Below are 27175 nucleotides of genomic sequence, written 5' to 3' on the forward strand. Positions count from 1 at the left end.
CTAGAGTCCAACTCTGATCGTACAAATCAATTCAGGCATCATCTTCAATTTAATTTTATGCAACAAGCAAACTTATAAATTTTCTGATTTTATTTCAAAGGGTAACATAAATGGCTGTTAGCGAACGGTTTCCAACAAAAACTACATGGTGTACGTGCACAATACTCTTACTGGCCTCAAGCATTTACCTCTAGATAATAAATCAAGCATTCAGTTCAAAATGATAAAAGTTTGTTATTTCCACATTATTCAGCGAACCATGAACCATACACAGCTACTATTCACATGAAAATCTATGCGTGGAGGGTAACATGGCTGTTGTGTTGATTTCGAGAAAGACTCTACTTACGACGGGGCGAGCACGTCTGGGCATTAACTTTTTTCTGCGGATGGTGATCCAAAAGCAGCCATAACATAACGGATCGGTGTAGGCGGAAAGCAAACAGCTGACATGTCAGAGTGGCGAAATGGTGGCTGGAAAGCCGTGTTTTGTGTTTCCGTTACTTGGTTTGTATGGACTGGCCTCATCAAGGGTTTAGGAGTAATGCTACCAGTCTTGAAGGAACAATTCGATTCTAAAACATGGCTGGTTGGCTGGATTATCGCTATGATTAACGGAGCCGTCGACTTTGCAGGTAGGTCAAATGAAGTTGGCACCACATTCCGTATCTTGCCACCATTTTTCTACCGATTTTTTTGTTTTTACAAATAGGAGGAACTCTTAATTTGGATATTGATTGATTTATGGAGACACTAATTTATTTCAAATGTGGTGGCAGGATACGGAAACTTTCCTCAAAGTTGCTTAGGAACCTTGTATTAAAGGCAGTGGACACTATTGGTAATTACTCAAAATAATTATACCATAAAACCTTACTTGGTGACGAGTAATGGGGAGAGGTTGATAGTATAAAACATTGTGAGAAACGGCTCCCTCTGAAGTGCCATAGTTTTCGAGAAAGAAGTAATTTTCCACGGGTTTGATTTCAAGACATCAGATTTGGAACTTGAGGTCTCGAAATCAACCATCTAAACGCACACAACTTCGTGTGACAAGGGTGTTTTTTTTCTTTTATTATTATCTCGCAAGTTCGATGACCGATTGAGCTCAAATTTTCACAGGTTTGTTATTTTATGCATATGTTGAGGTACACCAACTGTGAAGGCTAGTCTTTGACAATTACCAATAGTGTCCACTGTCTTTAAGATAAGATGAGAACTTTTATTATCCTTCACTGGGGAAACTAAAACTGGCCTTGATTCAAACAGTACAGACAAAAAAACTAAAAATTGTATTTCAATAAACAGACAGATTAAAATATTAATTAAGAATATCAGGTATAAAAATAATCATGTTTCCGGAATGGATTAAAAATAATGCACATCAAATTGCATCTGGTCTAAAGATGGCATGAGCCTATTCATGGTTACCCTTTCTTAATCATTATTTCACTGGTCAGAGGTTAAAGCCACGATCGAAGATCGTTCATCTCTCTGGTGCGGGTCGCTTTTTAGAAATAGGAACAATGGTTGAACATTTCCACAGGGTGGAAACAAGTTCCCAGTACATGTACAGTGATAGACGCCTGGAAAAGCTTATGTAAAGGGAAAACTAACTGATTAGCACATAGCTTCAAAACTTCACAACTCACGCCATCCGGTCCTTTTGCTTTATGAGAACGTTTAATTTGTAAAACAATTTCCGTACTTCCTCAACTGAAACCATTAAAATCATTTGTGGGAAAAGACCGAGCCAGATCAGCCACTTGTGTCTGTTCACATGCTGAAGTCAGTTTTATCAAAGCTGCACTATTTTGTTATCTTTGAACTCTGTCCAATTCATCATGAATAAGGAGATTGCCATCAATGCAAATTAGCCTCCAGTCCCGTCCGCCATTTTGGGAGTCAACATGTACGCAAACCAGCCTCGTTCCCAGTGGGGAACTATCTGGCTGGTGGTTTTTTTTTTCTCACCCCTTGCCTTGATCGGCCATAAACCCTGGAGTTGTGACTTTGAAATACCCAAATATAATTGGATATTTCTTTAGTCCTGTGGTTGATCCACTTCTGTGCTGTCAAATGCACAATTGTCCCCCTCATTCTTCTTTCGTCTTGTGAAAATGTTTTTGCGATTTAGTTAGTAAATTAGTGGTCTGCCGTTTCATCCCTAGCATTTATACCATTACTACGTATTCTAAAGGTCCCTTTGGTTGGTAATGTATTAGCAGTATGCATATTTTTTCTATTATATACATTAATTACATATCCACTTCTGGTTACGCCGCTGACCTCGCATAACAAAGTACGGCTTAAAGCAGGTACTGCAATATTTAAAAAAGACCTTCTACATAAAGAGAAAAAATTGTTGAAAGGCGACCAAGTGACCAATACAACGGTTGTTTGACTATTATGCACTTTCCGTGAACAATACTATCTTAACATCCGCTGGCTGAAAGGGACACGTTGCCTTGGGTCGGGCGAGTTGACCAGAGTTTACACACAAGTATGCCTCGAAATTGCATGGTTTTCCTTACACGTAGTGAATTGACACAGCACGCCATTTTGTGTATAGTCAAGTTTAGTTCGCAAAGTAAAAGGAAAACCACGCAATTTCGAAGCATGTTTGTGTGGATCAGTAATGTTCTACTTTTAAAACATCTTTCTAATGCATTTTATAACAATCGGTTTTAAAATCTTGTCATAGCCGTCCGATCCAACGAAATGTTTCTAACGGCAAGAGATTATTCAAGTTTTACGCTGAAAATCTTTCGAAAACTGGTCTAATCTAATTTTTATTTACAGGCTGTCGCAGTTTGGATTATTTTCAACAAGAAAGATGAACAATGATTGTTAGAATTAGTTCCTCGAGTTGGTACCGATTATGTAAAACTTCAGCCCGTGCCTAATGAACCGTTAAAGGAACACGTTGCCTTGGATCGGTCGAGTTGGTCTTTGAAAGGTGTTTGAAACCGTTTGTTATAAAATGCAGATGGTTAGATAGATATTTTAAAAGTAGAATACAATGATCCACACAAAATGTGCCTCTAAATTGCATGGTTTTCCTTTTACTTTGCGAACTAACACGGTCGGCCAGACTCCCATAAATGGCCGACCGTGTTAGTCGACGTGGTAAAAGGAAAACCACGTAATTTCGAGTGATACTTGTGTGGATCATTGTATTCTACTTTTAAAATATCTCTCTAATCCTAATCATATGCATTTCATAACAAACGGTTGCAAACGCTTTTCAAAGACCAACTCGACCGATCCAAGGCAACGTGTTCCTTTAAAACATAAAGAAGTAGATCTTTGTGCACTGATACAAAAACGAGTATCCACCATCAGCCCTTCCATCAAAAAAGGCGCGATTTTCCCTGGTAATAAGTTCGCTCCCACGAAATGCAATTTACATAGTCCATTCGAAGAGTCTATGACGGGCCTACGATTCATACAAATAAGCTGTGATCAAAAACTGTAGGCCTATATACTCGTTTTTTTAAATAGGTTTTTGTCCCGTTTGTTGACAACTTTATGTCAGTACAACCGGAATGTGTATTTGTTTGTTGTTGTTTTCGAAACCTTTCCGGTATTGTACAAAAACAAGAGGTGGTGTGATTTTGTTCAAACAAGAAACGTTGATTTTATGTGCCAATGACCTCATCATGCCGTCTTTGTTCAGGGGCCGTCTCACGCTGATGTTCAAATACTCGAGTTTCAAGGCTGAATTCAGTTTGGTTTTTGGTTTACGAAGCGTTGGGGAGGACGAGAAATAGTGAATGTCTCGAAAACCTCAAAAAAAAAAAAAAAAAAAATACGTCTTCAGCTGAAAGCCGAGCGCCTAAAAAGTGCAAGTCTCGGGCATAGTCAACCTTCCGGGTTGGTCCCAATTGAGTTTAACGTGTGCGCGTTTCTGCTTCTACTTCACTTTAGTGAAACAAAGTTTATTGGCTGTATTATGGCCTACAAATTATACAAACATTATGGGGAAAGTACAATTTATTTAGACATATGGAAGTTACCAAAGGTTTTGTAACAACATTCTGAAGAAAACTCCAGAATAAGACAGCTTCTGGCTACTTATAAAAAGTAAGAATTTTGTCCTACACTATCATTCAAGTTCCCATAATGGGATGTCTAACAAATCTAGGCGTTTCAAATGGGGCCACTTCAGTAAGCATGATTATCTTTATTTTGTTGTTATTTATTACTTCAGTAAGCATGATTAACTTTATTTTTTTGTTATTTATTACTTCAGTAAGCATGATTATCTTTATTTTGTTGTTATTTATTACTTCAGTAAGCATGATTATCTTTATTTATGTTGTTATTTACAGGACCATTTTCTGGACCGCTTGAAGCTCGATTTGGGACCCGCGCTGTGATAATGAAAAGTGGTCTGATGATCGGTACATCACTCATCGTGTCTTCCATGTCAACTAGTATTGTTCAGCTTGCCGTAACTCTTGTTGTGTTGTCAGGTATACATGTTTCTCTTTTGTTTCATTTCGACGTAAATTGTTTAAATTTCTGAATAACATTGATAGATTTCCTCGTTCGGGACTGAAAACGATGTATGACATAATATGAAGACTTTGTGAAAATAAATTCTGCTTTTTGAAAGTTGCATGTTTAGTCAAACTGGTGTATTTTTAAAAAGGTTTGCGGTATTAAACACAATGTAATGATAATCTCTAATTGAGTTGGGTGGTTCTGAAAAGAACCGTAGGTTTCAACTCAACGTTTCGATCATGCTCTGATCGTCTTCCGTGGAACGCTGGACTCTGATAGTGATAGTGGAAGCTGCTTTTAAGCAGTATAATGATGATACGGATTAACTTGGTGATGTACGAAGAAATGTTTTTCTATTGGTAGAAGTAATTTGTTTGTGTCCCTTTCTGTATACAGCACCTGGTATAAGTTTTGCAAACATTCTAACCAGAGCGATGGTTGGACGTTGTTTTACTACTCAGTATGCCACAGCCAATGGTATCGGTCACACTGGACACCCATTGGCTCTCATTGTGTTCCCGCCACTCACTCAGCTGTTTCTAAATACATACGGCTGGAGTGGCTCAATGCTATTATTTGGTGCCATCTTCTTGCACCTTGTCGTGTGTGGTGCTCTTATCCACAACCACGAGAGGAACAACGGGGGTGAATCATATTCTCCACTAAGAGACGTAGATGCTGAAAGTGATACCAGACCTCTAGGAGACGAAGAGGCAAAAAGTGATACCAGGACTTGCTTTGATTTCGGAAACAGTTGCAGTCTCGGAAACTTCGGACTGGACATTCTGCGGACAGTTCCATTTTGGATCGGAACCATTCCGTATATCTCTAATCGTTTGGTGAACGACTTATGGGTTATTTACTTCGTAGCGCACGCCGAGGCGAATGGATTCTCTCTTGCAGACGCTGTGCTCTTCACCTCGGTTGCTGGAGTGGGTAATCTATTGGTCAAAGTCCTTCATGGTCCAATCGTAGACTGGGGTTGGATAAAATTAAGACCCATGATTGTATTGATGACGACTGTTGCAATGCTGTGTCTATTCGCGGATCCCTGGATGAACACCTTTTGGTTGATGCTCATTAATGCTGTAGTCTTCATGGGGACATCGGGTGCTCTGGGATCGCTAATTGATCTATACACGAAGGATTTACTTGGTGCAGACCAACTGGTGAATGCGTTCAGCTGGATGGGAGTCATGGGAGGATTTGCCACTTTTGGTCTTGGATTCTTCCCCGGTGAGTATGTAATGTAAACCCAGCCCGGTGGTTTAAAGTTACAATTTCTGATTAATTTTAATTCGCAAATTTGTTATTTTGTTTAATTTGTTTGTGTTAATTTGATTGAGTAAAGCTGTCTCTGGATGAATTTTGACAGATTAGGCCTATTGCTGTTTAAAACGAAAACAAAAACTTAACCTTTTGCTGGTGGTTATTTTTCTCCTAATGGTGTAAATTTGATTATGTTTTGATATTATTTACAACATCCGTGGTGTCAAGTTTTGACACACCAGTTTTTACAGTGTAAATGATACATGATACGTGTGATCTTTGTTTCAGGTTGGATCTACGATGTGACAGGGAGCTACGACTTGGCTTTCATCTTGATGGGGTTTATCTGGTCTCTAACGATACTAGCCCTTGCTGTGGAATGGATGCTACTCAGGTGGGGGACATCTCCCAAGAGAACCGGAAACGTGCCATGAACACTTCTAGCTCTAATGACAGTCTCATAGAGTTTAAAACAGTCGTCTATTTGAGTCGCAGTTTGAAGCCTGGTTCATTTCTGCGAATGAAAAGCGAATTTTGTTGACGCACATGCCATAGTGCCCTCGCAGCGAATGTTTCGTAGGAGCTTCGAACACATGTCATCAATGTTACGATAGTACTCACTTCAAATTTGCGATTCTTGGGCTGACACCCCAACATGTGTTAATATCTGTACTTCTTATTAATGTCATTTCTACCTCCATGTTATTATATACCTCATATTTTTTATATAGAATCCTCTAATCTGATTGTTTAAAAATTGAGTAATTGAAAAAGCCTGGCTTCTCTTTCTGTCAAGATGACGTCATAGTTAACTACGCCCCGTGGCAATCGACTGTGCCCGCCCTGAAAATAACGGTCGCTAATAGGTCACTCCTACTATGCTCCTACAATGCACGTGTACGACTAGCGTTCCGTGTCACGTTAGGAGGAGTCAGTGTTTGTTGATTAGAAGATTCTAGGAGAATGCAATTTCTTGCCAACTGGCTGCTAGCTGGCAATAGCTTTTGCAATGTAATCATTTACTGTCTCTTCAACAAGGCATTTCGTAAAACAGCTAAGAAAATTCTCAGAGAGAGATTTCCCTACTGCAATAGATTGGTTGCACCATCCCATTTGAAAATTGCATTATAGCTTAACTAGGCCTATTAACCCACAGTTATACACAACAACACTGCTGGAACAAAACATTTAATGTAACTGTTCTGTTCTGCATTTCGCACAGGACGCCGTACGATTTTACTTGTAGACTTTACCTGTGAAATAATCCGCCTTCGGGGCGGGTGTGCACAATACAATATAATACAATACAATACAAACCATTGACAATGGTTCAAAGTCTGTGAGACGGTAGGCCAATGACGGAGGTCAATCTGCAAGAGGGCGCTATTTGGGGCAATAATGTGTCTGTGCTTGGCACAGACATAAATAACCTGTCTGTGGTGCTAGGCCATCGGTTAAGCAATCTGAACAGCCGTGTCGGGTAGACGAAAAGCCACGATCACAAACTTGAAACCAACTATAACTTGCCGCTTTGTGACACCAACAATCTGCTTGCTCTCATCGGACCTTATACCTATTTTATTAAATATCATTGGGTCTTCGTTTTTTTTTTTTTTAGACAAAAGCATCACAAACTAAAGATTGGTTATTCCCAATACACACGCTGTTTACCAGCCACGGACTAAAACGCAAAATTTGATAAAAATGGCTCTGATTATTCGTGCGGGTGCGAAGGTCTCTGTAATGCTTATGTACTTTCACATAGCTCTATAGACTTTCATCGTAGAAAAAGGACTTTCTCTTTCATTAATACCAGCCTGATGGAAATCAGTCAACTTATCAAAGTGCCTAAAAACTAACCAGGTTGTTTTATATCGACCAAATTGATAGAGAATGATCTCTTTCGTTGTGAAAAGTCGTTAGGCGACGGTTAAAATAATCCGTTTGCATGTGACCTCAGAGAACGGATGTCTTTGCATGGGGGTTGGGTCGGAAAAGACAATTAATTTCCGGGTATTTCTTGAAAAAATTGAATAGTATTAGTGCGGTATGAGGGCGTCCATAAATACAGAACACTGAGGTTGAGCAGTCAGAACAAAAATTTGGTGTGTCAGAACATCAAAGAAAGAATGTTTCCCTCATAAAGATTTGAGGTGTAGTGGCCTCCACTGCATCATTCAACAGTCAAAGAAGAAGTGATAAATTGCATTGGCATTCACTGGTCAAAATAAGACGCTTCAATGAATAAGGTTACAAAGATCATTCAATTTAGTAAGCAAGACGCATAGATTTTATAAAAAAAAAAACAGTTTTCAAATGTATTTTTATCTCAAAGTTGGCAATTTTTTACGACAAGATTGCTGCACGTGGTCGGTCGGAGTCTGACCTGAACTTCTAAGTTGTTCATGTATTTTTGAATATTTTCCTTTTTGCAATACATCCTATAGGGGTTGTTTTAGTGGGGTTGCACCCCTAGGAGTGACAAAGATTAACGTTAATCCGTCTGACCCTCACCACAATAGTAATTTCAGACAAATATAATGGTAAAGATATTGTGCCATTTAATTTGTCGACAACTTTTAATCATGAATTATAAACGATTGAGGTAAAATTGAACACGCTTTTAATTGTTTAAACTCATCTGTCAAAAGATTTGTCAAAATGTCTTAAAGGGTTTTAATTAAAAAAAAACACAAAGATAGTCAAGGAGAGAGACGGGGCGGGGTGGGGGTCGAAGACAAAAAGGGGGGAAAACAAACCCTAGTGATCGCACAACAAACGTCCACTATCTACTTCTATTCACCCAAAGGTCACAAATGGTTGACGTGTTAACATAGTACCCATATTAAAAAAAAAAAAAAAAACTTTTTTAAAAGAAATTAATAAAATTAATTGAAAAATAATTGCAATGTCTGTAGGGGTGTTGTGATGATGTCTCTTCTTCGCTGTGATAACGGTAAAATTAAAGAGCGCCACCATGTGTGTATAAGTGGCCATGTTGATCGGGTCACTTGCTTGGCCATCCAACAATCACATGCAACAACATACAACATGCACACACTACCACACAGTCACCAGCAAAGCAGCAGCCCGTCTATCTGAGCTCCAGACGGCATGCACCTCTGCTAAGTGCAAGCGATCGAGAGGGCTAGGGGCAGAACGTCGAATGTAAACAGTGTGTTCGCAGTGAAACAACGGTACTTAATTATCGTGCAATGGACAAGGGGATGATTCTTCCTCTATCCTGAATTTTAGCTAGGAGACTGCTATTATCTATTAAAACCTGCTTGCTGCAATGCAAAACTCTTCTTCTGTCTTCATGCCTGCTGTGGTGGTGAGCAAAATAATATTTAACAATTAAATCCAATTTTAATCCAGTACTTGAACTTGTTCTTTGTTGTACTATTTTATTGTATGCATTACATGCATGTGTTTAATTTCTACTTTCTACTGCTTCGATTGTATGGTTAAAACTATGACTCCCGAGGTGATCCCCGGGGCGTTCTATTTTCCCGAGGCAAAGCCGAAGGAAAATAGAATCCTACGGGGATCACCGAGGGAGTCATAGTTTTAACCATTGCACGAGTAAAAACCGTCAATACTTGTTTTATTGAACACCCCAAACATTTCTAAATACTGTACTACCGACCTACTACCGACCTACCGATGTAGTGTCATGTAATCCAAAATTAATGGTTACAGACTATTAATTTATCATCCTCGTACATGCAACGGACGTCTGGGTACTGCACGCTGTGTGATAGTCTTTGGATTAGCGTGCGGCAAACCGATGCACTATCACATGGCCGTCATCTAGTAAAACTAAGACGTATCATGTGACGCGCTCTAAACCAATGAAAAGGCAGAATATTGGTAAGGGTTGCTGATTTGCAATGATTTTCAAATAAGGAAATCAAAAGAAAACTAAAACAAGACAAGAACCTACGGGAACTATGAGGTTTCTTTCATCATCCGTAGAGACGGAATGAATGGATAGCGGAATGAACCTCAATAGTCCTAGGACTACTAATAAGGGATAACTTTCCGTATGGCGCCACCACTTTTTCACTCATTTTTACAAAAAAGGGATATCTCGTTGAGGTAAATTAGATACTATATTATTTCATTTCGAATGAAAAAGTGGTGGCGCCATACGGAAACTTTTCCCTAATATTAAGACCCAGCCCTGGCCGATAGGAGGCCAGTCAGTGGAACATGGGATATAAAAGTTCAGGTCTTAAAATACAACGTAGCTGTTTGAAACCGGCTGGGTCATACTATCGTAGCCTCTGTGATAAAGGTTCAATTTTAAGTAGAAGGCTAGGTAATTTATTACAGGGCTACGAATCTAACGCTTTTAACTGGCCCTTTAATTCCCATTTACTATTTAGTGTGTAATTTTTATGAGCATGCAATTGCAACTACTCAACGACTAGGTTAGGTATTCACACTAGATCCAAAAACTGGTGCAACCTTTAGGGCAACCTGTAACTCCGTTTTTGTGTGTGTTTTTTTTTTTTTTACAACTGTGGTCATACAGTACTAGTGCACTCATCAGTGAAGCCATGTGAGACCCTGTGTGATTGCTGATTTGCTACGATTTTCAAAACACCTAGCCTCAAAATGCCCCCAAATGACAAAAAAAACACCATGGAAACAATAGGTTGAAATTATTAATAGGGCCTATCAAAGATGCAACATTAGGCAAAGATTGTAGGCCTACTTGTGATAAATTTGTTTCTTCTCCAAATTGACGATGTGTAAGTCCACCACAAAAGAAGCCATGTCTGTTATTGTTAGGATCGTCTTCTACAATTCTTGTCAAAGCCTGTTCAGCATCTGGAGAAGGCAATGAAGGGAATTAAGTTTTAGATGTGGGGGATAACCCCAGAGAATTATCGCAGGGGAAAACCAACGCAGTCAGGTAGGGACTGAAAACCCAATCCTCATAGTCCCCCCCCCCCCCCCAGTAGGATTTGATGCGGGGTCCCAGACGTGGAAAGCAAGGCAAGACACCACATGACAACCTTTCATTGAAAAATCCTTCATTGGATGCTTGGAATAGACGGGTGCCCGGCTTACTTTCATCGCTGTGCAATGGTAGGTCAGGGGTCAGGTTGGCCACTGATACATTATTGGTACAAAAAAAAGCACACTTGTTACAGGCGCTGCAGGAAGTGCCCATTCAATCATGAGCAATGTATCTTGTACGGGGCGAGTGGTTTGAGAGAATGGTTTATTAGGAATTTAAAATTCATTCAAAAACTCTATTACAAAATTAGAAGATTCATATTTTGGGGGCGCGCAGCACTGGTCAAGATGGCTTGGTCACATGCCTCTCTGTCGCTCTGGTCATGGCCTTGGTGCCCCAGAATCTATTGATCGGTATTCACATTCCGATCTTTCGGATAATAAATCAATAATTGATTCAATTTTGGTTTGGGCTTTTCACCCTACGGGTTGTTTCTATATCACGCAATGTTTTGGCGTTACCTATAATGATGTTATTGATTGCGTTTTGGTCTTTTGATGTATTACCGATTACTTTGCTCTTTCATCGAGAAATGTGCATGGAATTTCTTACCTAATTGAAAGGCTCACATCTTACTTGTGCAATGTATGATTGTTTGCTTGTCTCATTATGCATGCCGTTTGTCTGCCAACACATAGGTAGAATTTTTAAAAGTTGGTCAAAGGTTTGATAATGTACTGAATTGTAAAGGGATGATGCTTTTCAGACTGCTGGATCGATTTCATAGAGCTGCTTTGAAACACAAAGAAGAGCTAAGCACAGCAGCATTATTGCTTACCAGAAAAGTTTACCAGCAAAAATGTTTTTTCAATGCTTACTTTTGCTAAGTATTTTAAACACTGGACACTATCTCACTGAAAATTTGAGCTCAGTTGGTCGTTGAAGTTGTGAGATAATAATGAAAGAAAAAACACCATTGTCACACAAAGTGGTGTGCAATCAGATGCTTGATTTTGAGACCTCAAATTCTCAATCTGAGGTCTTAAAATCAAATTTGTGGAAAATTACTTCTTTCTCGAAAACTACATTACTTCAGAGGGAGCTGTTTCTCACAATGTTTTATACTATCAACCTCTCCCCATTACTCGTTACCAAGTAAGGTGTTGTGCCGATACTTATTTTGAGTAATTACCAATAGTGTCCATTGCCTTTAATTGAGGTAATAGACTGAGCTGATTGCAAACTGCTTACAGGAATGGAAACAAATTAGTTAGACCATAGCAGAGACTTTCTTGAAGGCTAACAAAAAAACAAAACGAAAAAAAACTTTGTTAGAAAGACTTTGCCACAGTGTTGAAAGGCCTGGCCACTAACTCAATTTTGTTACTAACAAACACTAATTTCTCTGCTTTAAAGCAGCTCAATGAAATTAAGCTTAGGTGTGCTTGGATTCACAAATCAAATACATGTATGATGTTCTAAGATTATTGGAGAAAGGGGAGAAATATGCATTTCTGGTGAATTGTACCCTTGCTAATGTAGCAGATAGTAACTTGGGTGGTAATTGTTTGTATAAAACTTTTGACAGCTGAACATTTATCACTATTATACATGTAGCTACATGGTTGAATGTCCACACAATATTATTCCAGGCAATAATGCCTCCACGTATGCATGGAACTTCATCTTTTAGAGAGAAAGGCCATTTAAATTTTGTAAAGGAAAGGGCATCATTAGAAAGATGTAGATGGGCAATTTTTTGAAGGACCACCAAAGCCAAGACTAGGGCAACAAAGGCCATGGTCTCTGCAGCATCCACGTTATTCCAGGCCTGCTTATAATGTTTCTACCTTTTTTCAATTCATAAATAGTTTTTTTTTTTTTTAATAAAAGTGCTTTGCCCCTACAGGTATACAAAGTTCAAAAGTACTTTTTGTCATTTCCCAACTTTTGATTTGAACTTTTTTTATGTGACGTACATTGTAAATTTGTTATTGGATGTTTCTGTATGATTTGGAGTATTTATATTTAATTTCTACATGGTAGGTATTCAACCAAGAAAGAAAAAAATCCATGCGCTTATTGCTAATGATATATAGTGCAGTGACTCCATTATGTTACAGGCTTTATGAAAATAAGTCGTTTGTTGCACAGCCACTTTTCTCAAGTACAGGGCTGTTTAGTGGTGGGAGGGTGAACAAAAAATAATGTTGAAATTAATTTTGTTGTGACGGTTTCTTGTCCATTTTAAACAATTAATAATTTTTAGGTATTAAAGATAATATAAAAAAAATATATATTTTCATTCAGTACCCCTTTTTTCATTTCTGGCTTCAGAAAGGCAGCGCTGTTTCTTCAAATCTAACAACAGCCTGCTGTTCTTCTTACAACTGTACCAAATAAGTTTTTATAGTCGTTCACTTTTTTGAGTAAACTGAGTTCCAATTTGAAATGTACACCTTCCCTTAAGGGCAACTTTTAGACAGTAAGTTTATGTATTTGTGTCTATTTGTACCAAGTTTACTCCTACCGTATGAAGTGGTGACATTTTCACATCATGGGTCGATTGCTTTGCTTGTGCAAGATTTATTGAAAAAAATAACCTTTTTTCATTGTTTCATTTGAAGGTTGGTTGACAAGATGCGATTGACCATCGTGCGTGTAATGATCGGAGGTCTGGTATCTGTACTCATCATCCTACAGTTGGTGCACTTGTCCATGATCTCCTGGCTGGAGAATAAAGCCACGTCAATCAGCAATGGGCGCAGGTCCGCAGGCTCCGGGAGCCTACCCGGCAAACACAATCATTCCAGCCGTGACCGAACTAGATCCCAGCACCTCGAGGCCAAGTTGGACACCACAGGTTCCTATAAAATCTATCATTCCTACATGAAGAGTGCTGCCCTCGTAAAGAGCAAGAGTCAGGAACTCCCAAACTCAGATGTGACCCTCATCACTCAGTGTTCAGTAAACAATTTATATCACCTTGTAGATCTTGTCGTACGATGGAAAGGTCCTCTCTCGGTTGCCGTTTTCTCCTTTGGACCAGATACAAGTACTTTTAATAATGTTTTATTTACGTTACGCGAGTGTTTTCCGGCCGTCAAGGAAAATGTTACGTTTCATCTTGTGCAACCCATTACTGAAATAACGGAGACTCTGAGCAGTGCCAAAGCACTGTCTTTCACTAAACTGTCGTGTGACACCATTTTAAATGACATCAAAGATCAGTCTTTGGAGTCGCCCCAGCAGAAGAACTACGCCTATCAGGTCCCGTACCCGAGTAACGTCTTGCGCAACGTGGCCAGGAGTGGCGCGCTATCCAGATTTATATTTGTGGTTGACATTGACATGGTGCCGAGTGTGAACTTGAGGACTGAATTCCTGCATCTTTCTCGGAGTAGCATCATCTTGCAAGAGGAAACGGAGTATTCCAAGAGGACGGCCTTTGTGGTGCCAGCGTTTGAGATGCGCGATGGTCAGCATGTGCCGCTCAACAAGGAAAGACTTCTTTATGATATGTCCCACTATGGACATATCAGACCATTTTACATTGAGGACTGTTCGTATTGTCAGAACCATACTGACTACCATAGATGGGAGAATACCAAGGTAAGAATACTACTTGACATTTAACTATGCTAAGAACCGATTTTAAAATATGTGATTAACATGTACTTGGTATAAAGTTCATATTTTTACATTTTAGAGGCCATCCAGTTGTCAAGAATTTTTTTTGAAAACTCATCCACCCCAAATTTCAATTAGGCCTAAATATTGATTGACTTTATAAATAATAACACGATGTAAATGCCTCAAATAAACTAGCTATTTTAGATCGAAGGTTTCCGACACCAGCAGTTTCCTTCGAATTTTCCCATTATGTTTAATCAGACACAAAATTGTCAATTTTGCCAGCTGGCATGGCTGGATATTTTTACCACTTTTTTTGTGACTTTTGTTAAGTATACTGTAATTCAATTTGAGAAAAAAACTAAAATTTTTAATTTTCAGGTATTAAAATATATCAACTTTTTTAAATAAACATGCTGCTGAAAGGCCCCTTAATTCATAAAATATTCCTGGGCTTGATGATGTCATCCTTTGAGCTCATAATCTTTAAATTGCCTGATAAGGCAATAAAAGTAGCAATGATTTAATGCTAGTCTTTTATGGCAATATTTTGGTTCTTAAATTTAGGGTTGTGGTACATGTTAAGGGTAATTTGGAATCAGTATTTCTTGGTATATGTCTGTCAGCTATTCCTTTGTTTTGGTCTGGATATTTTTGGAGGGTGTGTGACCTCCATTGCCCTGATCTTAACCCCACCCTCCCCTGGAAGGGAAAAATGTCAATGCCTGCTCATATGGCAGGATAATGTACATGTACCTGATACATGAAAGCTAAGCACATTATGCAGGCCTGATACTTCACAGAGGCAACAAAGGCGATTGTCTCCATGCCCCCTGGTCAATGCCTTGGTGCCCTTGAAATGCTCCAATTTGAGAAATTCTTAAATTGTCGTAAAATGTTGGGAAATGTTAACCGGTTGTGGATCACGCTAGACACAGTAGTTCAAGTGCTTCCTCCATGGATCAAACCAACCGCTCTGTCAGGATTGGTTGGCAATACAGTAGTAGTCATACTTTGATTTCATTTTCTTGACTCAGTCTGCGGTGTTTCTTCAGATGTATTATCTTCGCTGAAATGCATTGTGACAAGAAAAACACACACATATTGAGTCACCATAACACCAGGATGGAATCCAAATCAATTTGCCTTTGAGAGTGCATTGTATTGTGGTACTTCGCCGAAGGGCACCCCCTTCACACAAAGAAAACGATTCACGAGAACTGGGATAACGTTTATATAAAAAAAAGTACTCCTGAACTTGATAATTTTAGCGCTGATATTCACATCAGTTGGATATCTGTAGTAAACAGTAGAGTGAACTGAACTCAGCCTGTTTGATACGCTGGATTTATTAGTTTATCCAAGCAATTATAATCTAAATGCAAAATAAGAACTTGTTCAGACTTGCTGAATGCTTTGCTGCATCACACGATGGTCAGCTGTTAGTTTAGATGACACTGGTCAACACTTTCATTAAGTGCTGTACAATATGTCTGTGGTGTGTATGCTAAAACATTATTTAGAGAAAGATTTTGTACGCTATACATTTACATTGTGTGTAGTGTAATATGGGCTTAAATGGAAGGGCCCTTTTGGATTGTTTTACTCAATGGAATAATATGGACCGCACAAGGCATTTATTTTTTTCAACTTGGACCCCACAGATGAATTCTTTAGAAAAGTGAACAATAGAATAACAATAGCAGGACCCCACAAACCCAATCGGTAAGGTTGTGTGCACCTATGTACATGTAGTGTAACCAGTGTAGAGTCTTGAGTTGCAATGTGGTTTGCCTATTTAAAAAGTATTTAAAAACAACATACCATACTTTTTTTCAAAGTCTGTATTCATTTTGAAACAATGTATTGCAGTTTGAAATAACACCACCGGCCTTGGGCCAGTGATTTTAGAATCTTACAGGTTACAACCATACAAGTCTGTCTGTCTCAAGGTTCTAGATGCCTACGCCTCTCTGCATTTTTAAACTAATAAACACACAAATCTTGCAATTCTGTTCCGAAAAATGATATAAATATTCTCTTAGTGCGACTGCTTGTTCTTGTTCAACAAAACAGCTCAAATTGGAAACTGTGTTCATTCTGATGCCGGTCATGTAAGAAATGTTCTGGTCCTATCAAAGTTTTGAGAGTACAAGCCCCGCAATCTTGTGGATTTTTTACTCAAAATTCAAGCAGTGTATTGGCAAAAGCCTAATAATTTTAATAATAATATCGAAGTCTTATATAGCGCACGTATCTACCAAACACGGTACTCAAGGCGCTGAGTATATGATATACAAACTTTTAGAAAGAAAGGTTATTGCAGTGATGAAAAAGACAAAAAGTGTACAAAAACAAAATTATTCTCTAGTGCGTAGTGTTCATGATAATCCAATCTAGAAACCAAGACCTGAAGCTGCCAATCGCGTCTTATAACATCAATATTTCAAAACATAGCAACTTCACACGTTCGAGCAACACTATACCCACTTACCATACTTCATTCTAAAAGCAAATAACAATATCAAGGTGTGTTTGTAAAGTGCAGACATCTGATAAATGATAAATGCACCCCGCCACTTTGAGATGGCTGACGACATCTTGTGAGTCACACCTTCTTCGACGGCCGGCCGGGATGAGAGCTGATAATCTTGAGCTCTCCTCCGTCCACCTGATTAACTCTTGGAAATGAGTTTCACAGGAGGAGACCTATTTTTTGTTGTTGTGGTGGGACTCCCACGTGGACTTGCGCGGGTCTCATTAATACGGGTCATTGGAAGGAGCTTGCTCGTGCGTAATTAGCTGATACTCTTCTCATTTAATTTCACAATGACTTTTCCAGACAAGCATGTACATGTAATACAAACTCTTTAAACTTCTTCCTGGATCTTTTCACACTTTCTGGGTTTGGGTTCAAAGACACAAAATGTTGCTCCATTGGGTTCTCGGGGGGAGGGGGGCGGTGCAAAGAAATTTTTGGAGGATTTTTTGTTTTTTTAAATTGGTGTAAAATGAAATCATATGAGAAATACACTGTAGGTGGGATTTGACCCAAGGACCCTTGCATTCTAGAGCAGGTGGCTTAAAACAACTAGACCACTAAACTCGGTAAGCCATGGAAGGGGAAGTTTTTATCCCAAAGTTAGCAATGGTGGGATTTTGAATTTAGTTGTTACACATTCATCCCTGATGTGATGTCCAGAGTGAACTTTAACAGGTTTGTCGCTGTCCGGTGTTTTTGTACATCCAGGCCTCGAATCTCGTTCTTAAAGGAGAAAGTAATTTACTCTTGTAAGGCGTACTTCTTTTTGAGGATAATTTGAATATGTATTGGAACTTTGCAAAGGGCACCTGCTCAGCAAAAGCGCAGGGCACCACGGCAATTAATGTACCGTGGGTTTTGAAGTGAATTGAAGTGCCGTGGGTTATTTCAAGGCCTGTACAGTGTAAGAGTAGACCTAAGATTTCAAGTGTATGTTCTGTAAAATTTGTTTGTAACATGATACAATGTGCATTTAATAGTTCCTCTAGATTTTATTGCAAGCGACAGATGTAACACTTTCTTGGCAAGCAGTCACGCTCTGTGATTAACATGTCAACATACACAGCCCCAGGGGAGGGTCATAGCATTTTCAAACAATACACATCTAATGATCATTGCTTCACTGCGTACTATTCACACACGATCAAATGCAAGTTTTCGTTATCACTCAAGCCTTGTCAAACTCGGCCCAGACCAGTCATCCATGGCCGACTTCAATCACATAATCATACTCAAAAGATCGGAAATAAAATCATCAAGCAAATGTAAACAGAATTGCTCGTGACATGTAACATTTATAAGAAATGACGTCTCCATAAGTTTCAATCAAACTCTTGATTGTAAGTAAATTTATGAATAAACCACAAAGACTAGAATTGATAGTTAGTACATGAGCGAATGCACGTTAACCTGGAGATTGCAGGTTGAAGTTCCACTCTAGTAAATGTTTCTTATTTTAAATTTAAATTTCTGGAGCTTATTCACTGACTAGTTGTAAGTTTTCTCTCATTACAGTGAATTGGTTAAAAAAAAACTAAATGCAATTCATGCGAGCCAAATTAAGCAGAAAAGTAAACTTTGCTAAGCAAGATACATTTGTATGAGTGGTGTACCAGGTGCTGCAATGTAAACTGAATGGTATTTTGGCTGGAAACCTATTTCTGCTAAGCACGATTTTTCTTTGAGTAGCAAGTTATTGTGCTTTATGAAATTGGGCCCAGAGGATTAACAAGTTGATACAATTCTCACCAAGGGGTTCAGATGGCTTGTTCTGAACACCTACAGGACATGTGTACTCCGTACATTAATACACCACAGCCTGCAAGAAATTCAAGCCCATACATAAAAACTGCATTCATAAATTCCTCAGACAGTTTTGCTATTCTTATTGGTGGAGAGCGCGTCACGTGGGTGCAACTGTGTATAAACCTTTGTTTATGACCAGTAAAAAGTATTGAAACATGGGCGTGACACGCGAGCTTGCACCTGTGCTTATATTCCTATTGGTCGAGAGCAACGGCTGAAACAGTTGTGCCACATTGCGCAATACGCACGACGCGCATAGCATTCCCTTTATAAGGAGTTGTTTACCCGAGGGCCTAACCGTTTCATAGCGAGAGGGGTGTTGTGTTGAAAGATATCATTGAACAATTATAAATTTTGCATTTACCAACTTCGTCTCGGTAAAATTATCAAGAGCCAGGCCTCGTTGGGTTTAAACCACTAGTTGAAAACCTCTTCACCACACATTGATTCCCTTATTTAACTCATTGAAACTGTTCTAACCAATACAACAAGCTTCTGACTGTAATTGGTCAGGCCTGTATGCTTGTAGAGCCTTTCAAGGGGCATGGAGGCAATGACCAGGGGGCATGGAGGCAATGACCAGGGGGCATGGAGGCAATGACCAGGGGGCATGGAGGCAATGACCAGGGGGCATGGAGGCAATGGAGGGAAACAGCATCAGAGGGATCTGCTTTTTTATTTCTTTATTATGAATAAACCATGAGGGAAACAGCCTAACTTGGTAAATTTAATTAATTTTGTGTTGAACGAAGAAAACAATTGACTTTTTTCTTTGTTCAACCCAAAATTAATTAAAATTTGCGCAGTCAGTTTTCCTTATTGGTCTATTAATTGATTGCACATTACGGGAGATCATGCAGACCACCATAACCATAATAATTAGATTCTAATACAGTTTAGGTTTTGAGCTACCATATGGAGTTTGATTTTGTTAGAATGTCTGGAGAAGAATTCCATTAAAACACTCAAGGGATCAAGGGTTATAAGGATGTAATCTCACTACATACGCAGTGTTAGAGAAGCGGGATTTACATAAAAAATTACCTTGGAAATTTAAATTTGGTCTTGCATCTAATTGATAGCCCCCCCCACCCTATTCTGATGTCAGTGACACATCTCTTCCCGAGAATATGTACATAATGCACTCAGCGTAGGATAGATTTTGTTCAGACACCTTGCACACATTGCCCAGGTGTCAAACCTGTGTACCCGGCTAATGTTGTGTCTTTCTAAAAACTCGGGTCTAAGATTTAATTTGTGAGTTGTGGCGAGCATTAAACCTGACGTGAAGCAAGAATCTCTCTGGAGAGTCGGCACACAAACATCGCCGTCCCCCTTCCCCCAATCGATGGCGGTAAAGTTTGGTCAATTCCCAATCTGCAATTCATGAGAAAGTCTCCAATTTCCGTGGACCAGTGATGGCGTCTCGCAAATTTTTTAACTGCGGTATTTCATTAAGGAAATCTGCAAGTTGCTTTTTATAAACCCGCTCGGGAAAACTAATGAATGAAGAAGAAAACGAGAAAAAAAATAACCCTGGGGCGCTTAAAGAATTAGATGTTCTGATTAGAGATGTTCGGCTCGTTAGTGATTGGATTGAAATTTCTGTATCTGCGGCAAATCAACGTACGGAGTACACAAGCCAATCTCTGTAATGTCATTATGAAATGTTGTGCGATACAAGTGACTAGTACGGATGATTGGCTATCAACCTTTCGTGTTTATCTCTGCTATTATATTTTGTACTCTCTCTCTCCCTCCCCCCCCCCCTCACAAATAAATAAATACATAAGACAAAATTAGTTGGATTTGAAACTTGGCATGGTGGAAATACATGTGCACTATAAAAAGATTTGCGGTAACAACGTTCAATGGTAATCTCTAAATGAGTTGGGGTGTTTCTGAAAAGAACCGTTGGTTTCAACTCTAAGAAATAAATAAATAAACAAATAACAATACTATTCAAACAAGGGAAGTAGTGGTAATGATAATAATAATAGCATGCATTTATATAGGGTTTAGTACATGGTTTGTAAGCACTTGGGTTTAATAATAATGTTTCTAAGCACTTTAAAGACTAACTAATTACCAAAAATAAAAATACATATTGAAGCTTTCGTAGCAACAACTTCACCAGATGCAGTAGTTGTGTATTTATTTTAAAATCTTTACAGAAGTGCTACCAGTATCTCCCTTGTTTTGACAGTCAGACTAACACGGCTATTTTTATTATTGTCTACCATGCTAAATAAAAATGATGGTAATATTAAAATTTGAAAAAAAGGTGCTGGCAGTTGAGCAAGAATTAAATGACGTCTATTAAATATTCCACTTCATGGTATGAGTTTACAGGGTTTCTGAAGTCTAACTCGGCTTTTTTTATAAAATAGTAGTATTACTAAAATTAGAAAAAAGTACTGCACTAGCACCCTGACACGTAACATTATTGCCAGTGTCTGTCATAAAATTTTATATAAAAAAAATAAGATTATCACAGCAGAAATTTGCCTAGTTAGCCTTGGTCGTAGATACAAATGTACAACTGCCTCCGAAGAGGTATTCAAAGTTCATACTTATAAGTCCAAATTGAATGGGGGTTTTTCCAGGAAAATAACCTTTCACTGTGTATAGTGTGTTGTATAATATTCTTTATCATAGTTTGTAAAGCATTTACAACCCTGCATCTAGACATGATTTGTGGAAAACTTTTGCAGTTAAAAAGCAATAAGAGTTATCATGCATGACAAACCTGAATAAAAGTTTTCTATTGTCGAACACGCATTTGTAGTAAGGACTACATGACAAATGAATGGTTGATTTGATTTGATGTAAAAGAAATAATAGATTCACCGAACCTTTTCAAATGCAGTTGAATTGCAATTTCATACAAACCGAACTGTGAAAATTGAGAATTATCCATTCATTAACAATAACAAATTTTTACATTCATTGATAATTTGTTGAGAAGTCGGACATAAAACTTGTTGTACAGCACTTTTTTATTGCTTGTTTCTGCTGTACTTCTTAATAATAAAAACTTGTACTTGTAAAGTTGTACAATTTTATTATCAAGTGGTTGAACATCTGGTCTTGCTGTAATTTAACCTTATAGCGAATCTATTAAAACATACTTCATCTTAAAAATAATTAAGTCCACAATAACACTTTCTTGTATATTTATATGGCTGTCTATTTACAGTCTTGCTAGAAACATGACAGCATTGATCCTGTCCCAGCACCTCTACTGACAGTTTGGGGCCAAACGATGAGGTGTTTTCGCCCATCACTGTACGATTATGCCCTTAGCCAATATGCCGTGTGTCTAGTAACATGAGCTTTTTCTAATATCTGGTAGTGCAGTTGTGCCGCGGGCAAACAAAATTGCACATCTCAGCTGTCATCATCCCAGGTGAATAACCATGAAGAGAAAAACTGATGTCGGCTGGGCCATGGGATCTTGGGAAACTCTATTCTGATTGGTCCAGAGTCACTCGATGTGGCCCAGGTTTCAAAAGGAGATACCCACGTCAATAATTTGTTGGGTTTTGGGTTTGAGGACGCATCATAAAATGCTGTTGGCAAAATATTCTGATCGTGATTAGCATGATGACATTTATTATATTGCAGAGCATTCAAGTACATTGTATCTCAGGAAATACAGGTGACTTGAGTCTTATTTAGCAGATTGACATTACCATGGTTTCCCCAGGTTGAATTGACTAGAAATGTGAAATATTTAAAGTATATTTTCAATAGTTTTATTTCAGAGCCGACACTCCTACAAAATAAATTTATACATGGTTGTACATGTACCCCTCGAGTTTACTATTTGGTTATAGTCTCCTCCTATTAAAAATATGGTTTTCTGACTGATCTTCCATGACTTGATATCATAAACAAAAAATGTCTGTTAAAATTTGTCAGTGGTACTAACAAGTTTCAATAATCATGAAAATCCTTCCCAGCCATCTGTGGCCATGTGGTGAGAGTAACTGTAGACTTTGTCATGTAATTTCAACAACTGGGACAGTTTTAGGTTACCACAATAAAAAACGGGTTTCATATCTCGCCATTCTGAGTTTCTACTGTCACACATCAGCCTCTTTCTAAACCAAACTCACAATTTCATCAAAGCTTGTACGCAGACGTTTTTCTGCTGATGGAACGGAACTGTGTAGCACAGTATCATAGAGACAGACTGTTAGCATTTCGAAGCAAAAGGCACGCTAAGATTATTGGTGGTTCTAGTGGGCAGATCAATGCAAATCCATCAATTGTGGACGCTCACACAAGCGGTAAAATATTCTTGATAGTTTATGATATGCTCTTTTGCTAAAAGTCTCTTTTTTTTTAATGTAATGTAGGAAGCAGACAAAAAATGCATACCAGCTGTATGAAATTGTGCAAAGGAAGCAATCTGCCAATGAGGGCAATTTAATTTATTGCTGACCTGAGAAATTTATTTGCTGGACAGAAACACTTTACCTGCCTGTGCTTTTGCAGTTGGTGCCCTCTGCAAAGTTCTAATACAAATTTATATTTTCCTCATACATGTAGAAGTGTCTCTTACCAGAGGAAATTCCTGTGCCCCTTCAAAGCCTTCAGTTGTGTAAATTCTAGCACAACTTTCTGTGTCTTTCTGCAATGATCATACATCATACTTTTGTACCATTTAACATTCTTAATCCCATAAATTTATGCATTAAAACGTAAATCAAAGTCTTAACAGGTGTTGGAATTGATAAATCAGAATTAATCAAAGTGTTTTTGCCCCTCGGGTTTAATCATCTCAGATCCATCAGAATGATTCCCCAAGTAGGCCTAGCTGAATTGTGATGGATTCGGAGTATTTGGGCTTAATTCAGCAAGAATGAGTGGTTGACTACGGTCGGGCAGTTGCATTACCGATGATCTGTTGATACATTAATACCTAAATTGGAATGGACGTATGCATTCGCAATACGATAAGAAAGCTTGACTTACAAAACTGTCATGTTCGATATATGTACCGTATACAATGTAGACCTGGCTAACAAATACACTGTGAATAAAGCCCAACACTCATGCGAACACTGAATCTACACGATGTACATTGTATGTAACGCCTCATGTTTCATCACCAGTGTGTGCTATAGACGATGAACAGCACAAATTAAGCGATGATAAACACAAGGTATTAATAAGTTATTTGTTCAGAGTCGTACAGGGTTATTGGGTGTGACCAGACATATTGTGATATTGATTGTACTGACCATTAGAGGTAGGCACTTAGACTGTACATCCCTGATGGCGATAACCAAGGATCCGGCTAGTAATACTATTCATTATTTTATCTGCATACTGTGTGACTTGGGCAAATAAAAGTGGGAAGGATGGCGATTGCACCACTGGACTAGGCTCCATTCCAAAGGCGGTTGTCTCCGTGCCCATGGGTCATTGCCTTGGTGCCCTTGAAATGCTCCAGTAGAAACTTCTCATAAGGTGCCCTTTATAAAGGAGAAAATGCCTTGGTGCCCTTGCCGTTCAAAAACGAAGCATACAGGTCTGCAAGTAACTCAGCAAAAAACAGAAGGAGAACAAAATCTATTTTAGTTTTTTTTTATGTTGCAACACTGTTGCATACAATGCACTTTGGAAATGTAACACACATAGTAGCAGAAAAGAAAACCTTTCTATACTGAAGATGCACCATCCTCACTTCTCCCCTAAACCCTTTTTGAAATGTCTGGAGCTGCCCCTGTTTAAAAACAAGCTCAGGTATGGTCCTATTTCTTCAGTATCAACAATAAATGATACAACTACTGTACCATAGGAGACTAACCTTTACAAACCACAGTTTCTGGATATACTATTTATTGACACAAAAATATCTGTAGATGCATGTTTGATTGAGTCAAAGCATGCATACTTTTCCCTACCAATAAAAGTTTTCTTGCTTTCACACCATCAACATCTTACAACTCATGATATCTTTTCTATTTCAATCAACATTCAATTTCACATGGATGGAGCTAGCGCCGACTTAAACGATCCCACACACATGGATTCGCAAACATAGTGAAGCAGACTAAAGAGTAAATCATTGGGGTGTATATGACAGATGGCTTAGAACTCTAAAAACAACAATAACAACTGTGGTCCAATCACACATTGCTTGGATATCTCACTGCGGCATTTGCCCTTGACAGTTTATTTTACTTGATCTGTAATGACGGGTACTTTGTGCTGGCATTTCACACTGACTCTTGGAAATGAATTTCATGTTTACAGAGGTTTGTGGAACCTTTTGCAGGCACCACTATCAATCTCTAGAGTTATGAGAAGGTTATTTTTAATAGCGGTGTCGGAATTGTTTGAGAAGGTTGCGATTGAGATGAAAAGAAACATAAGATGAGTGGTTATCGTTTTGACTGTTCATTTCTACCTCCATGGTTGCAGGTACAACTGATTTTCTATTTTAAACCAACATTATCCATTTAAGATATGATTTAGAGCAGAAGGTTTGGACACTCATGTACAGATTTAAACTGTTTTTTCCAAATCTTAGTATACATTCAGAACAATCGAATTTAAAAGTTATGATCTTTTTTTTTCAAAAATGTTTTTGACTTGACCACCCACTCTACCCAAATTTTTATGTATAACTATTGACATGCTATTCGATATACCCTACACGTTGAAGAACAAAGCCACAAATAAAATAGTATGATCATCAATATACTCACAGCTCAGGAGTTTTGGATGGCCTTCTCCTTGCTTCCAGCATGCAACTTAGTAGTTTGAAAAAGAAGAGGAAATTCAGTGCGCCTGGTAATTGGTGTGGAAACAAGGTTTTTTTTGGAATAGCAGAGATGACAGATGATCTGGAATGGGCCTCTGTGTATTTCTATACTTTCTCCTTCTAAATTTGTTCTTCGTAAGAATAGCTGAAAACTCGGTTATTTCTTGTGACCCAATATTAAAACATTTTAAAAGTAAACATTGATTATTGTAGGCCTTTTCCCTAACCCAGAATTTTTTCATTTTAGGTGTCCTATTTTTTTCCCTTTCATGTGTCTTTCATAGTGACCTAATTTGATCCTATTTTTCATTCATAACTACGTACTTTACTGACATAGACTTAATGTCGTATTTTATTTGACAATAGTCATGGTATTCCGTTTCCTAGAGAAGTATAAACAAATTACTGTTGATGTAGGTACGTGGCACGCACACATTGTACGCTCCCTCTGTAAAGGCTGCATTCACCAAACAATTTATCTTTGTCCGGCCGCCAAGTCAAAGTCAAGGCTGAGATCTGGCTACAACAAAAAATCAATTCAAGATTATTTGAAACTTTATTTGAGGACTGTAATCACACTGCCTGCAGCTGCAGTGAATGATTGATAACCCTTCCCTTGATACAGTCAATGCAAGAATCTTTTGACGAGGAAGTTCTCGTCAAAAGGCTCCTGCATTGACTGGGAACTAAAGGCAGTCAACTGCCATCATCCACATTATGTTGTATACGATGATGAACCAAAGTGATCGTGGAGACAAATTCTAGCATATTCAAACATGAATTAAGAGAAAATAATAATAATAATTATAGAAAGATATTTATAAAGCGCCATATTGCCATAATGGCCCGAAGATAAAAAGGAAATTTACCAAATTACAACATAACAATACAAAGGGCCCGGTACCCGCAGAATACTATTTAAAAAGGCAATTACAAAAATATGCTCTAGGCAGTTTTAAACAATCTGGACAAGCCAGTGAAAAATCAATACAATTAAAACTAAACTATAATAGATATAAATTTGCATCTGGGATAAAGAATATTAATTTTGGTTTGACCAATAATACACCAATGTGTGTAAGCTTTGTATACTCTATACTTGCAAAAATATCACAGGCATATTACTTGGATGGGATTCGCACCAAGGACCTTTGCAATTATAGAGCAGTGTCTTACCAACTAGAATCAAGACAGTTTGTATTACTGAGGAATTGTTAACCTTGGCTTAGGAATAAACATAGTGGCAGAACGTAATGCAGCTCGCAAAGATGAGCAGTAATTTTGGCTCATTTGGAAAGTAATGAATATCTTATGTTTTAACATCTTCAGTTTTTGCATAGCTATCTCTTTTTTTGTGGCAGCGGCGTAACTTTTCCTCAGACATGGCTTCTCTGCTCCACGTCCCTAAAAACTCCTCCCTCAACCAAATAAATAACTCTAAAATTGACTTTATAATACCTTATTTTTTGGTTGTCCTCTATTGATGTTCAAACTTTGCTAGACCAAACTCTCTTCACACCACCAGTGATGTTTAAATTCACTCTTGCTGGTTATCGTTTTTTTTTATTTAAATAAGTTCGACATCAGATAATTGATTGCTAAATAAACCATTTCTTTGCCCCTCACCAGTCACTTCTGCTCCCCCCCCCCATTTTTCTACAAA

General features: G+C 38.3%; 2 protein-coding genes across 2 annotated transcripts in view; both read left to right on the plus strand.

The window, feature by feature from the left end:
- Window positions 1–325: 325 nt before the first annotated feature.
- On the plus strand, window positions 326–8482 carry LOC117289584 (monocarboxylate transporter 13-like). The gene is made up of 4 exons (XM_033770781.1): window positions 326–635; window positions 4335–4478; window positions 4906–5745; window positions 6067–8482. Exons 1-4 carry the CDS (start codon window positions 452–454, stop codon window positions 6210–6212), a joined length of 1314 nt encoding a protein of 437 aa, XP_033626672.1. The 5' UTR covers window positions 326–451; the 3' UTR covers window positions 6213–8482.
- Window positions 8483–8775: 293 nt separating this feature from the next.
- LOC117289593 (beta-1,4-glucuronyltransferase 1-like) overlaps window positions 8776–27175 on the plus strand; it is a 42507-nt gene continuing 24107 nt past the window's right edge. The window contains exons 1-2 of the mRNA XM_033770791.1: window positions 8776–9112; window positions 13378–14362. Of these exons, the coding sequence (XP_033626682.1) occupies window positions 13391–14362 (972 nt within the window). The 5' untranslated portion in view covers window positions 8776–9112; window positions 13378–13390. The remainder of the gene's footprint in view (window positions 9113–13377; window positions 14363–27175) is intronic.

The sequence above is a fragment of the Asterias rubens genome, chromosome 1 (assembly GCF_902459465.1).
Source record: "Asterias rubens chromosome 1, eAstRub1.3, whole genome shotgun sequence".
In the NCBI taxonomy this organism is placed as follows: domain Eukaryota; kingdom Metazoa; phylum Echinodermata; class Asteroidea; order Forcipulatida; family Asteriidae; genus Asterias; species Asterias rubens.

Coding starts and splice junctions, on each gene's coding strand:
- LOC117289584 (XM_033770781.1), top strand. CDS start 452: ATGTCAGAGTGGCGAAATGGTGGCTGGAAAGCCGTGTTTTGTGTTTCC. Junction 636..4,334: donor CGGAGCCGTCGACTTTGCAG/GTAGGTCAAATG, acceptor TGTTATTTACAG/GACCATTTTCTGGACCGCTT. Junction 4,479..4,905: donor AACTCTTGTTGTGTTGTCAG/GTATACATGTTT, acceptor TTCTGTATACAG/CACCTGGTATAAGTTTTGCA.